This window comes from Coturnix japonica, chromosome 3 (genome assembly GCF_001577835.2).
Source record: "Coturnix japonica isolate 7356 chromosome 3, Coturnix japonica 2.1, whole genome shotgun sequence".
In the NCBI taxonomy this organism is placed as follows: domain Eukaryota; kingdom Metazoa; phylum Chordata; class Aves; order Galliformes; family Phasianidae; genus Coturnix; species Coturnix japonica.
The window spans coordinates 87805272-87819491 of NC_029518.1; the positions used below are offsets into that span (position 1 = coordinate 87805272).

The following is a 14220-nucleotide window of genomic DNA, read 5'->3' on the forward strand; positions in this document are numbered from 1 at the left end:
TTTGATATGACATCTACGTTAAGCAGAACTGAGGTTTATATTAACAAATCCATTTAAAAAAACAGAAGCAGGTGTCAGCTTTATTTTACATTTCTACAGTATTGACATCAATATACAAAACATGATTTAGGGGAAAAAAAAAACCGTGTTAAATAGAAAATTCTGTATTGTTCCGTTAACAACTCTGGTGGAACAGTTTCTTCAAGTCACGTCTGGGGAATGATGAAGTACCACACACAGCATTGCACGGCTCGGCTCTGCGCTGCAAGTCTTGATGGAGTTTGTGAGTGGCTGCAGGCAGCCTGTGGGATCACAGAGCACCAAGTCCTCCTCGCACAAAGGCCTCTTGTACTGCACTGCAGTCACGTGCTGCTGCAGGAAATCAGGACTTCTCTGACATCAAAACTGAATCGAAGGCTGTGGATAACACTTTGCAAATAGCTTGTGCTTGTTCCTGCATTGCATAAAACACACGCGTTATTACTTTCTGAGCAACTTCTGAAATCATCAAAACTCGGTTAAAGCAGGCTGGTCTGTATCATTCATTCAGCAGACATGCGAAATGGAGTTGCACAAGTGAGATTTAATTTGATTTCCTTGGCCTGCAGTGGCCACAAAGAACAAAGAATTCTCCTTCTCTTAAGAGGACATCCCTCCCATTGCCTATAATTATGAATGCATGCCTTACTACCAGAGTTGTTACTCAATCCCTCCCTGCTCTGTTGGATCTTGAGAGGTTTTGTCATGGGAAATACAACTGGAGGATTCTCCTTAGCAGTTACGATAGCATACTTAGATTTGCAGAGCGCTTTTTCAGGCACACACACTTACTGGCAGTGCTGGGGAATGAACAGATTTGACTCAAGCTGATCAGTCTGAAGGGTTCTTCCCCCTCTCCTCAGTCAGCTCAGATTTTTTTACTCTCTGTAATTAATTGAACAATCCGTCTGCTGCCAGAAAGGCTCACGAGGCCCTTGGACTTGAGAATCTCCCTTTACCATCAAAACACTGATAACTAAATAAAAGACCGTAAACATCAACTCTTACCAAACTACTGCACTGATAAACCCAGAGGCTGCATTCCTCAGAGGTTGCATCTGTTGTCTTCAAAGCCAGTAAACTTTTTCCTGCTCCCAGACCGTCATCATAGCAGACCATCCGTACAATTAAATAGAGAGCGTGCCTGTGTAACACATCCTGAAACCATTTGGCAAATACAAGTTACTCTGGAGCAGTGCAACAGCTTTTAAGTAAGTTTTCTGCACATTCAAACTGCCATAAGATCAGTATAATTCAAACATACATAAGAGCATGTATGCAACGTGCAAATACGCACAAAGTCCAAAGCCTAAGCATGCCTTCTGTAAGTGCTCCTGTCTTTGATTTCCAGTGGTTGCATCTAAAAGCAGTGCAAACCTTTATCAAAGTATGAAGTCCTACAGTAACCCACGTTCTTACTGAGTTCAGGACAGCAACAAGAGAACCCGAAGAAACTCAGTCTGAGGAACTACGCTTCTTCCCACGGGTTAGAAACAAGTGTTTCATTTTCTGAAGGGACCCAAAGGAAACTTTCTGGCTCTCTTCAGAGCATTCAGCTGTTGAGCAATACTATCCACCACTCTCACACTTGAGGCTCTTACAAACAGGCAGCGCTGGGTCGCTGATGGGTCATGACTTTGTAAGGCTGAGTATTTACGGTATCTGGGGCTCTGAGGGCAACCAGAAGGAAACCACATGACTGCAATACAAAGCTATACAAAGGCAACTGGAGGGCTCTGGGGAAGAGACCGGCTCTTTATTTTTAGCAAAACAACTATTTCAAGTGCACTAAAGAACATATAGGAAATAATGCAAACAAATAAATAGGTTCCATCAGTAAAGCGGAATTACGAGGTTGCAATGTCCTTTCCAACCCAAACCATTCTGTGATTCTATAAAGTGGTGCTGCTATGGGAGCTTTTTGCTTTTTCTTTTGCTTAAAGCCAGAAGTGACACCTTGGTCACACAGTCACCTGTCAGAGAAATAGAGGAAAAGGCTTTTGAACTCATCAAAAGGTTCATTGTGAATCACTTACATACTGGTCTGATGTTGAAACTTTGATGCCATATTTGGAAACGCCCATTATAAACTCCTCTTCACCTGGAACAAAAGGTAACTTTCCATCTTGCTTTGGAGGGAAACAAACAAAAGCCTTTAGTGCAGACAGGATAATATTAACAATGAAGATACAAAGTAGAAAGCGTTTCTATCAGTACTTCACTGGCTTAGCAACATCACAATCCCTGCATCACAATATCTTACTGTGAGAAATCTGCTATTCCTGTGTTTGTCTGTATGACTGGTGCGTTTTATTTTATTTTAATTAAGCTGCTTTATTCCAGTGTGTCTAAAATGCATAACAAACGGTGTCAGATCACAAGAGAACACAAAAGAAACGCACCTAAGCTTAGGATGCTCTAACATTGTTGGTATTCCTTTGTAACGCACTTACCTGGGCGACATCTATGTAATTTATCAAGTCCAATGGCCCCTCGAGATTTTTGCTCTCATTATGTTTCAGTTTTTCAATGGCACCAACGTACTTAACTCTGAATTCTGCACACGTATCAGAATTACTATTGCTCTGTCCTGCAACAAAAGAAAACAAAGCCACCCTGAAGAGCTCGAGGACGTTAATTCCAATTAATGAGTTAGTTCCACTGGCATAAGTGGGAAACATGAGGAAGCCAATTCTACTTCTCTATAAACATGTCTCAAAGAACCATTTGTTTTAATGGTGATGTGCTGTGATCTGGTGAGCGGGGACACGTAAAGGCTCACCTCCTTACACTGATCTCAGTGCAGATGTCAACTTAGACTCAGACAGCTTCCTTTAAAAGCGATAGTTTTACACTAGATGGAATAACATCACATACCAGAGAAGCCAAGAGATACGTGTATGCTGGTCAGCAGTCTAACAGATCCACTCAATTATGAACAACTGCCATTTTAGTCTTTCATTTTCTATTTTTATGTAAGCACGTATGAAGTTGACTCCATATTTATCCACTCAAACTCCAATTACTTACCTGAGCTTTTTGTGGAGTCTGTATCGAGACTTGCCACAGTACTGGACCTGGAAAGCCCCCCAAGGCTGGAGTCTACAGACTAAGAAGAAAATGGACATCATCAGGAAGTTACCATGCATGTATTGGCAGTTCACTTCTAGCTGCCCTGCATTGGCTTCTTAAAATAAGCTGATACTCAAGTCAGTTATTTAAGCTGCACTGCAAGATGGGGAGGAAAAAAACAACCAACCACAAAGCAAAAACCCTATGCTTTCCCTGAAGTACCTCTGTGCCTTGCTATAAACCAGACTGATAGAGGTCAGCAGTGCACAGAGATGCCAAAAGAAGGTGGAAATAAAGAGAAAATGAACTTTAAGGTTATGTCCAGACTTTTCTGGTACTGCATCTTAACTTGAAGAAATTGACAACTACGTGCTTGTCACCAACGCCTGCAATAGCATCATAATAATAACAGCAGTGCAAGGGAAGTGAAACGGCACCTGATCATCCCAAAGGGATCAGAAAAATGGACACATGATTTAAAACCAAGTCATCTCAGAACACAAGGACCTTCCCATGCGTTCACTGTCCTGCACAGCCGAGCACTACACAGAGATCACAGCCTACCATCAGTGCAAGTGAACACTGAGCTGCGTGCTCAAGGCAGATTAATATTGCCCCATAGGAGCACGCAGCAGAGCTGGCTTACCTTGCTTTTCGTACTGATCTCGCTGCTTTGCGAGCTGCTGCTGCTGTGTCGCTTTTTGCCTTTTCTGAACATGTTTTCATCGTCGGCTGGAGGGAGGCACTCTGTGCAGGAAGGACAGGCACGAAGTTGTCAGCCGAAGGAAAGGAGCTCCGTGAAGTACCACGGAGTGCCACTCAACCCTCCCCTCCCCTCACTTCCCCTCCCCTCCCCTCTCCTCTCCTCCCTGACCGGAGCAGCCCCGCGGGCGGCAGGAAGAGGCCGCTTGGAGGCCCATCAGGCCGCAGCCACCCGAGTGAGGGCCGGCAGCGCTGCGTACAGCACCTCGCTCCCCAGCGTTCCCCGCTCTGCTCCTCTCCACCCCCCGCTCTCCCTCCACCGCAGCTCCGCAGCCGTCCCGGCTCCTCTCCCGGCTCCAGTCCCGCTCCCGTCCCGCTCACCTCGGCCGCCCGGATCCGCCCCGCCCCGGCGGTGCCTGCGCGCTGCGGCACAACCCGCCCAGCGGAAGCTGTGCCGGGAGGAGGGATGGCGGCCATGGCGAAGCGGAAAGCGGAGGCGCTGATCCCGGCGGAGGAGAGCGACCAATTGCTCATCCGGCCCCTGTGAGAGCGGCGGGGCCGCCCGGGGGGGGATGGGGCCGGGAGGCGGCGGGCCGGCCGTTCGGAGCGGGCCGCTGTGGTGGGTGACCGCCGCTCCGGCTATGTCAGGAACGAACTCGGTGCTTTGGGAGGCAGCACCAGGAGCACCACGGCCCTTTAACAAGAGCCGGGTTCTTATCCGTGCAGCATTCACTGCATCCCGTTTACGTTGCGATTGGCGTAGTTGTGCAGTCACTTTAAGTATCTGGGCTTAAATTGAGCTGGGCTCGTTCAGCCTGCAGAAAAGAAGGCCGGGCAGGGAGTGCAGACCTCACTGCGACCTGATAGTGCTTAGAGAGTGACTATAAACAGGAAGGAGGTCACCTTTTTACATGGGTAGATAGTAACAGGACAAGGGGAAGTGACTTTAAACCAAAGGAGGAGTGATGTAGGTTAGGTATCAGGGAGGCTCTCCACATAGAGCGGTGAGGCCCTGGCACAGTTGCACAGAGAGCTGTGGGTGCCCCTTCCATCCCATCCTGGCAGCATGAGCTGCTCCTGAGCTGCTTACAGCCTGGGCTTGGAGCTACATGAGGTCCCTGCAGTGGTGCTGTACTCTGCAGTCATTGGTTCTGCACGGAAAACTGATTCCATGGGAAGCATCCAACGTACATGTATGGGGCGTGTTCTTTTTGTGACTGTGGTATCTTTTTGCAGAGGAGCTGGCCAAGAAGTAGGAAGATCATGCATTATTCTGGAGTTTAAAGGAAGGAAAATAATGGTAATTATTTCACAAGCCTATTGGTACGCCCTCTCTTCAGCCTGATCTACTGCCTGACTTGGTTGGCACCCCCTGCCCATAGCAAGCAGTTGGAACTGAATGATGTGTGAGGTCCCTTCCCACCTGAGGGTACTATGGTTAGGTTGTGGTTGGACTTGATGATCTTTGAGGTCAAGCAGTGGTGGAGGAAAAAAATACCCTACTGTGTGATGCTAAAGGCTACTAGTTGCTCATAATTAAAGATTCCTCCATCCTAATATTCATATGTTCTTTTAGAGCAGGGGGTGGGCCTGGTGACCTCCAAGGGTTCCTTCCAACCTCTGCCATTCTGTGATGCTGTAATTTTTCTCTGTTCATTTCTCTTTTCAGCTTGATTGTGGCATCCATCCTGGGCTGGAAGGAATGGATGCACTTCCTTACATTGACTTGATAGACCCTGCTGAGATTGACCTCCTTCTGATTAGCCAGTAAGTTGTGCCTACAAGTACAAAACACACTGAGGTCGTGGTGCAAACACTTACATAGGCTGAGAGAGACTAGAGAGACTAAATAGGTGTGACAGAGCTGGCAAAAATCTGCTTTAACTATTGCTTAGTGGCAGAGAGATGAAAGAGATCCATTTGTACATAACCAGTCATAGCCAGCTGTCTACAGGATCCTGGGGTTTGGTGGTTGGTGTTTGTTCTACCTGTATCTCAGAAGTAATTCTTTGGAACGGGTCAGATTAGAGATGCAGCCAAATAGTTTTATTTCAGTAGTTCATGATGTAATTCATAGTTTCCTGTATGCAAACTTAGGAGTGCTTCTGTCAGCTTTCTTCTATGCGAGGCATTCCTTATGCTCCTGATTCCTGTTGTTTTTCTCCTTCTCAGAAGCTGGTTCTGAGACAGTGTGGGTGAAGTCCTTGCAGTTAATGGAGAATTTCTGCATTGCTCTTCCCTTTCCCAGCTGCTGAGCAGTCACTAATGTACGGAATATAGACCAGCATAGTTAACAATGAGGTTAAAAGTCCCACTTCTGCATTTTTAGGGTGTTATGTCAGACCAGACCAGAACTATATGATATCATAATGTTAGCATATGAGTGAGATTTGTGTGTCTGCTTTAAGTTTCCATTTAGATCACTGTGGAGCTTTGCCGTGGTTTTTGCAGAAGACAAGTTTTAAAGGAAGGACGTTTATGACTCATGCCACAAAAGCAATTTACAGATGGCTTCTGTCAGACTACGTCAAAGTCAGGTAAGCTGCCCTGCTGGGTTTCTCTTTAACTACTCGATTATTTCCCCTGTGCTCCCAATGGGAAGCGTAAGATGAAGCTGCCGCAGATGGCAAACCTGGGCATCACCACATGTAGCAACACTGGAACAGAATTGGAAGTAATGTATCTACTTCATCAGGAAGTTTCCTTTTATTCTCTTTATTTGCCCTATGTGGACCTTTACTCTTAGCATCTCATCTCCTCTGCCCTCAGGCTCACTCTCTTAACTCACACTTTCGCTCTTATGTGTTTTTATGTCGGTATTTTTCCTTAAGCTTTACAGAAGTAGTGAATTTTAAGGCCCTAAAGATACAACCCACTCTTCAGGGCAAGATGTTGTTCTTGTTGTTGTTCAATGATTGTATTATCTAAACCGGTGGGATTAACTCTTCCATTATCTGCAGTAATATATCAGCAGATGACATGCTGTATACAGAAACAGATCTTGAAGAAAGCATGGACAAGATTGAAACCATCAACTTCCATGAAGTGAAGGAGGTGGCAGGCATCAAGTTCTGGTGTTACCACGCGGGCCACGTACTGGGAGCAGCCATGTTCATGATTGAAATAGCTGGTGTGAAGGTATTTCCTTTTTGTTACGGAGTTGAAATTGGGGCTGAATTCAAATGTAGTCATTAATTAATATTTATTATTAAGCCCTACTGCTGTGGTTGGAGCTGTCAGGCAGGCTTGGGCATAGAGAATTCCAGATGTAACAAGTTCTAGGAAGCATAGAAACAGTTGTACTTACAATAAAGCTTAGATATCCAACTGCTTTTTTTTTCTCTCAAGGTGTGACAGAGATTTCCCTCCACGTATTCATTATTCAGGTGATTTGGGGTTTTTGTTTAACACACTTTGCTTTATTCACTTCCCTGTGAAGAAAATGAGGCATGTGCCAGTGTGGGCCAGTTACCTGCTACTGCAGGCTGGGCTGCTGATCACTGCGTGCTGTAATGGGGAACTCGGTCGTCCTGTCTGGGAGGTCTGTTAGATTACAGGCTTTGTTTTTAGCATCAGAAATTCTTAGAAGGAATTGTAAAGGCAGTTTGTCCTTCACTCTATTTGCATTCTGCTGTACAAAACGCTGATTCATCTCCTTTGTATTTCCACTTGGTTCCTGCTGTATGTTGTTAGGTCAGTTTGTGCTCCTTGTGGCCAGTGCGAAATGCTGAAAGCGGCACCTCTAAGTACCAAATGAAGAACAACAACAGCGCATTTATCTGCCTTGTTCTGTTCTAACCGAGGTACTGCTTCAATTACCTTACAGTGGTTAAAACGTATGCACTGCCATGGTGGTGTGCTACCATTGTGAGCACCACCCACCTCAGAAGAGCCTTCAGCTGAAGCGTTGGAGAGCTTTTATCGTAAACTCCTCAAAATTCAATTTGTTAAACCAGACAAACCGACCATTTTCCTATACAAAGGCTTTTAAAACTGCTGAGCTGGTGGAACCCATAACCAGAGTAAGTTCTTCTCTTTGTCTTCACAGCTTTTGTACACAGGTGATTTCTCAAGGCAGGAGGACAGACACCTGATGGCAGCTGAGATTCCCAATATTAAACCCGATATTCTTATCATTGTAAGTGTCACAAAAGCATTTCTTTCAATGAGCTGTTGTGTACAGAGATGGTGCTTCATTAGAGCTGCAGCGGAATGAGGAGCACAGTGGAGGTTAATGGCAATGTGTGATTTGTGGTAGGGTGTTCATACAGCTCTTTTCATTGTATTAAAAAGTCTTAAAGTCTAGTTGCCATTTTGTAGCTCTGCTGATGTGGTTCCTTAGGCCTCCAGATGCTTTTTCAGGCCTGGAGATTTACCAGGTTTCAGCTTGTGCTCACAGGATGTAACACAGCATGCTTTTATGCGTTTTCTTGTTAGATGTAGAGGAGGTGGTTGGGGTTCAGTCTGTGTGCCAGTACTTCTAATACCAGCTTTCTGTGTCCGTAGGAATCCACCTATGGGACTCATATTCATGAGAAAAGGGAAGAGCGAGAGGCGCGGTTCTGTAACACCGTCCATGACATTGTGAATAGAGGAGGGAGAGGTCTCATTCCTGTCTTTGCCCTGGGCCGGGCACAAGAACTGCTTTTAATTTTGGGTATGTACCTTCACTGTTCCTCTTAATAAAAGACACATAGAATTAAATGGGAGTGTTTTCATGTGCGGTTTTTCAGGTGCAATTGCTTTTTTAACAGCTTTTTGGCCATTTTTTGATACTTTAATTACCTAAGAACACGTGGTATTGTTTGTTCAAATGTTAAATGTAAGAAAAAGAAAGGTGATCAGCCAGCCAAAAAATGATGTTCAAAATGCACATATAGGACAGGCAGTTTGGCTTTGGGAGCTAGAGAGAAGGCATAGATGGGGAAGGGTAATTCCTCAGAATCACTAAGCTTGGAAAATACCACTAAGATCATCAAGTCCAGCAACCAACCCATCCCAGCCAGTTATCTGATGTGTAGGTTTGTTTGTTTCTTATAGATGAATATTGGCAAAATCATCCTGAGCTCCACGACATCCCCATTTACTACGCTTCCTCGCTGGCGAAGAAATGCATGGCTGTTTATCAGACGTATGTCAATGCCATGAATGACAAAATCCGCAAGCAAATCAACATCAACAATCCATTTGTTTTCAAGCATATCAGCAATCTGAAGGTAAGGTTGGCTTACAGTAGAGGAACAATGATCCAAGAGTTTGTATTTACTCAATAGTTTGCATGTACACACAGAATCGTTCTATCATTCTATGACTGTGTGTTTACTACCCTAAGAGACTGACTGGTTTTAGGCTTATATCTGTATTATCTGCCCTCCCAAAGGGCTGCTGCAAGGAGCTTATGCACCAACCTTCCTCTAAAGGTCTACATATATTTTGCCCTTTATGAGTATTGGTAAGAGGAACTTTCCTGCAGAAGTTCTTCTTAAGAGGGTGGTGCATGAATGGATGCAGGACTCAATTTATATACCATGAAAGGGCTGTGGTAACTGAGATTCTCGCTGTTTTCCTCTCAGAGCATGGATCATTTTGATGATATTGGCCCAAGCGTTGTGATGGCTTCCCCTGGTATGATGCAGAGCGGCTTATCCAGGGAGCTGTTTGAGAGCTGGTGCACGGATAAGAGAAATGGAGTAATTATAGCTGGGTACTGTGTGGAAGGAACGCTTGCTAAGGTGAGTTGTTGATGCTGAATACAGAGGATTTACCAAAAAGGCTGTTGGCAACTCTGCATAATTATGTGGTTAAAGTCGATTGCCTTTGCACTGTGCTAATGAAATGTACAGAAGAATTGCATGTGGCCATTTCCTGCAGTGCTGGAGGGAATGGTCTTTTCTAGGAATCACCTTATCATGAGAAAGAAGAGTGGTGCTTTCCTTCATCTTTACGCCCCTGGATCTAAAGGGGTCCTAACCCTAAGTCAGTATTAAATCCACCACCACATCAATGTCAGAGCTCAGCTGTGTTTTGCATGCTATGCCACTGTCTCATTGTAGGGAATGAAATTCTTCTCTAATTCTAGCAGCTGTGGGCAAACTATGTGTCTAGTTTGGCTATTAGGGCTAGAAGTCACACACACGTGTTACAACTTCAATGCAAATAGTGTTGGGATGTATCTGTAAGAAGGACAGACTCCAGTATCCATTGGCCGTGTGTGTGTTGTGCATGCTGTTTTTCCATTTGGGTGCATGCAATTAGTGAAATCTGAGGAGTTTCCTCTGTTCTTCACATTGAATTTGGCTGTTAGTAAGATTTCATTGGTACTGGAAATGGGTAAGGCCCTAGATCTGCAATGTTGATGGATTTCCAGTTTATTTTGGTTAAAGAAAGTCTTTTATTGTTTTTCCTAGCATATCATGTCCGAACCAGAAGAGATCACAACTATGTCAGGGCAAAAGCTGCCTCTGAAGATGTCTGTGGATTACATTTCTTTCTCTGCTCACACAGATTATCAACAAACCAGCGAGTTTATCCGGGCCCTGAAGCCTCCACACGTGGTTGGTATCATGCTGTTTGCTTCTCCATGGTGGGATTCATGTACGACAAGCAAAATGAAACCTATGTAATGCATTGTGTTTATTTGCATGTATTTTTTCTACACACGGTGTTGTGTCTTTGAATGATACAAGGAATTCAAAGACAAACATAGCACCGTGTGTAGGATAACTGAGTTCGTTTTTGTGTTGTGTCTTCATGAAATACACAAGGCAGTTTTTGTGGGTGATTTGTTTGCTAAACATGCCTGGTTGGACAGAGACCTCACATGAAAAGGAAAACTGTCTTCCCATAGATTTTAGTTCATGGTGAGCAGAATGAAATGGCCAGATTGAAGGCAGCATTGATACGGGAGTATGAAGATAACGACGAAGTTCATATAGAAGTTCATAATCCGAGGAATACTGAAGCTGTGACGTTAAACTTCAGAGGAGAAAAGCTTGCCAAGGTATGAAATCAAGTATTTTCATCTCCATACAATGACACTTGTTTTTAATCCTATGAAACTAAGTTGTATGTTCTCTTCCAAGCCTCTAAGGTAAATTGGGTTTGGATTGCATGTGTTTTACAAGGTCACAACATATATGAATGTTTTTGTTTAGCTAACGTAGATCTATTCTGCTACCCATAACCTGCTGGTGTTTTCAGTCCAGTCATCCCAGTCTGTTTGCTGTGTGATCTGAACAGCGCTCATCAATTTTCTCCTAACAAAGAATATCAATTCCAGTCATGTTGGAGCACTGCGCTTTGTGCATAAATAATATGATAGGCTTCATTTACATTTCAGGAAGATGCTGTCAAACACGCAATCCATCCGTATATACTAGAGGAGAATAATTACTTTGGCTGAATTAAATAATTACATGCTTGACTGTAATCAGGCGTTTAGAGCTGCTGTCTTTAGATACTTCAATCAGTGAGACAGCTTGTAAACAGGGTGCTCTAGCAGAGGGAGGTCTGTAGGCATGAATGCGGTGCATCTAGTAAAATGATTTCAAAAAACAGCTTAAAAATAATGTTACATTAGCTGTGTTCTCCTCCTTTTCAGGTGATGGGCTCTTTAGCAGATAAGAAGCCGGAGCAAGGACAGAGAATTTCTGGAATCCTGGTCAAAAGGAATTTTAACTATCACATCCTTTCTCCGTGTGACCTCTCCAGTAAGTGAAGGCGGTAACTTACTTAGTGGATCATTGAAACTCTCTGTGTCCTTCTCTGTCATTATGTGCAGTGTTGGCTTTTGGATGCTTGTTTGTTACTTTGTGTTGGAGGAAATCATTGGACGCGTGTCCATTGGTGTCAGTTTGGCGTAGTTTTGCCTACATTTCTGGGCTGTTGGTGTGAGAATCAAGGATTTCCATTCTTCACAATCGGTCCTTTTGCACCCTCTGCCTTCATTGTTTTGGTGCCGTTGTTTCTCTGTGCTGACAACCTGATTGTTTTAGAAAGCAAACTTAAAGCTTTTAAAGTAAACTGTTGTTAAGACATTCTTTTAACAATTCTTTCAGATTATACGGACTTGGCTATGAGCACTGTGACACAGACACTGGCCATTCCATATACCGGCCCTTTCAATCTGCTCTTTTATCAGCTGCAGAAGCTTACGGGTGTGTATTCAGAAAGAAATGTTTGTGATTTGTTCTTAAATCAACTTACAGTCTTTGGAGGGACCTTCTGAGTGGGAACTTCTTTGCTCTGCAGTGCCACAGTTTGGTTTGTGTCTTACAGCTCTCGTTATGTAGTGCAGCTTCTGCCACATCCATCTCACGAGTGTGACAAACCCTGTGTGGGCATCCTAATATAACTGTAATACAAATCCATGAGCATACAGCAATGTTGAACCTCAGCTGCTTTTTGTCTCCTGTCAGCCCCAAAGTGAGCAGCTCAGCCACCCCGATGGAAAATTTAGCAAGTGATCAGCCTTTATCTCCAGCCCCAAAGCAGAACGCTTAATGGCATCTATTTAATAAAACTAAGACAAAAGAATTCTTTCCTTGTGTCAGACGACATGTTCTGTTCCTCCCCACGAGCTATGAGAATCCAAAGCAAGTGCAATGGCCAATACTGCACACTCAGAAAGCCACGCAGATACAGTTAGTCCTGTTCTCAGTGTCATTTTATTCTCACTAACCATTTGTCGCTGCTTCTTAGGTGATGTAGAGGAAATAGAAATCCAACAGAAACCAGCCCTGAAGGTCTTCAAAAGTATTACTGTAATCCAGGAACCAGGCATGGTAGTCCTCGAGGTAGGCACTGGGTGGGGGGAAACAACTATTTTCATTCTCCAGATCCTGTAGAATAGTATCATGTAGATGCTGAGCACAGTGAACTGTTTTAAGTAGCTTTCTGATGGATCATGAGCAGAGTGAAGAGGAGAAGTTGCCTTTGGCCATGCTGCTGTGTTGATGCATGTTATTTCACTCAGCCAGTTTCTTCTCTTGCAGTGACTCAGTGGCTACAGTGAGTACAGTGACACTCCAAGAGGGCCATGAGTGCTGTTTTATGTTGTGTTATTTATTCAGCCCCAACAACAGGCTGAAATCTGGGATTTGATTTCTGTTTTGTCCATCTTCCAGTGGGTGGCCAATCCTGCCAATGACATGTATGCAGACACCGTGACCACAGTGATACTGGAAGTTCAGTCGAATCCCAAGATACAGAAAGGTAGGTAGCACATGCTTCTTCAATGGAGGTTTACTGCTGAATTTTGGACATCAGGCTTCAGGAGTTTTAGAACGCCTTAAAATGGATTTCCTGCTGCTGTGCTTCACCTCAGGGAACTTCTCAAGAGTTTTATGTTCCTTAAACACAGAATTACATGTACAGCTTTGCATTATTTGCAGCATGTGCACATGTCTTATCTATCAGTTTCTAGTTGGCGTTTGGTGTTCAGTTTTATGCTGTTCTCTGTCCTCTCCCACACTGTGTGATGTACTTCACTACAGCTAAAGAAAACAGAGGGATTAGAAACGAGTCGCGGGGATTTCTCCCACTTTGAAGTAGATGAAAGTAAAATGACTTTTTCTTTCCAGCTGCAGTGCAGAAAGTTTCCACAAAAGTAGACACGGAAGAGTATCGCAAGAGAGTGGAAATGATGCTTCAGTAAGTCAGTGGATCTTTTTCTAAATGAAAGCGATCACCATTATTTGTGTATATAGAGTAGTTTTATTACAGTACCACTTAAAGGTAGAGTTAATGTATTGACGCTTCTGTGTAGGCCTGGAGTTAAGTAAAGATTGAGGTACCCTGAAAAAGCTCTCGGTGTCATTGAGACTTCAAATCCAGGGCCTTTGGAAGCCTAAGGTTAATGGAGAGGAAATGTGTTTGCTGTTTGGCAGTTACCTGATGTGAGCCAACCTTTGTTCCAGGGATATGTTTGGAGAGGACTGTGTGAGTTCCAAGGAAGGCTCCATTCTGTGTGTCACCGTAGATGGCAAAACTGCAAACCTCTCACTGGAAACTCGGGTACGTACATGAAGCACTGGGAGTTATTTACCTGTGTGTGCTGTGCTTGTTCTCACATGCTTATTTTGTGCTCTCAGACGGCTGACTGCGAGCCAGGCAGTGAGGACGATGAATCCCTGCGAGAGATGGTGGAACTGGCTGCACAGAGGCTGTACGACGCCCTCAGCCCCGTGTACTGCTGACCTGTAGATACGTAGGACACATACAAAAAGCTTGTAACGTTCAAACTTGGACTTTTTGTTTTTTATAAAGTGAATAAACGTTTTCATCAGCAACTCAAATGCGTTATATGAGTGGGAAACTAAGCTCAAAGAATGGGTGTGCAGTGTTACCCGTGTCATCTGCATTAGTGCTTGTGGATCATAATAAAGTGCGGTTCCCTCACATCTCCTT

General features: G+C 44.1%; 2 protein-coding genes across 5 annotated transcripts; one reads left to right on the forward strand and one right to left on the reverse strand.

Annotated features, from left to right (window-relative positions):
* Positions 1 to 52: 52 nt before the first annotated feature.
* ITGB1BP1 (integrin subunit beta 1 binding protein 1) lies at positions 53 to 4274 on the reverse strand. Of its 4 annotated transcripts, none has more exons than XM_015859405.1 (7): positions 4195 to 4274; positions 3758 to 3858; positions 3070 to 3148; positions 2493 to 2629; positions 2076 to 2168; positions 1048 to 1197; positions 53 to 454 (listed from the first exon to the last, which is right to left on the reverse strand). In XM_015859405.1, exons 2-7 carry the CDS (start codon positions 3827 to 3829, stop codon positions 383 to 385), a joined length of 603 nt encoding a protein of 200 aa, XP_015714891.1. In that variant the 5' UTR covers positions 3830 to 3858; positions 4195 to 4274; the 3' UTR covers positions 53 to 382. The 4 variants fall into 4 exon arrangements, with proteins under 4 accessions (XP_015714891.1, XP_015714892.1, XP_015714893.1 ...); XM_015859406.2 differs by lacking the exon at positions 4195 to 4274 and adding an exon at positions 4079 to 4100; XM_015859407.1 differs by lacking the exons at positions 3070 to 3148; positions 3758 to 3858; positions 4195 to 4274 and having other exon boundaries at positions 2076 to 2140; positions 2493 to 2606.
* On the forward strand, positions 4248 to 14108 carry CPSF3 (cleavage and polyadenylation specific factor 3). The gene is made up of 18 exons (XM_015859403.1): positions 4248 to 4356; positions 5050 to 5113; positions 5483 to 5580; positions 6222 to 6350; positions 6774 to 6951; positions 7862 to 7951; positions 8320 to 8470; positions 8854 to 9029; positions 9387 to 9545; positions 10221 to 10367; positions 10661 to 10813; positions 11414 to 11522; positions 11871 to 11969; positions 12514 to 12608; positions 12939 to 13026; positions 13395 to 13464; positions 13731 to 13827; positions 13905 to 14108. The coding sequence occupies exons 1-18, from the start codon at positions 4280 to 4282 to the stop codon at positions 14007 to 14009; spliced, it is 2085 nt and encodes a 694-aa protein (XP_015714889.1). The 5' UTR covers positions 4248 to 4279; the 3' UTR covers positions 14010 to 14108.
* Positions 14109 to 14220: the final 112 nt, after the last annotated feature.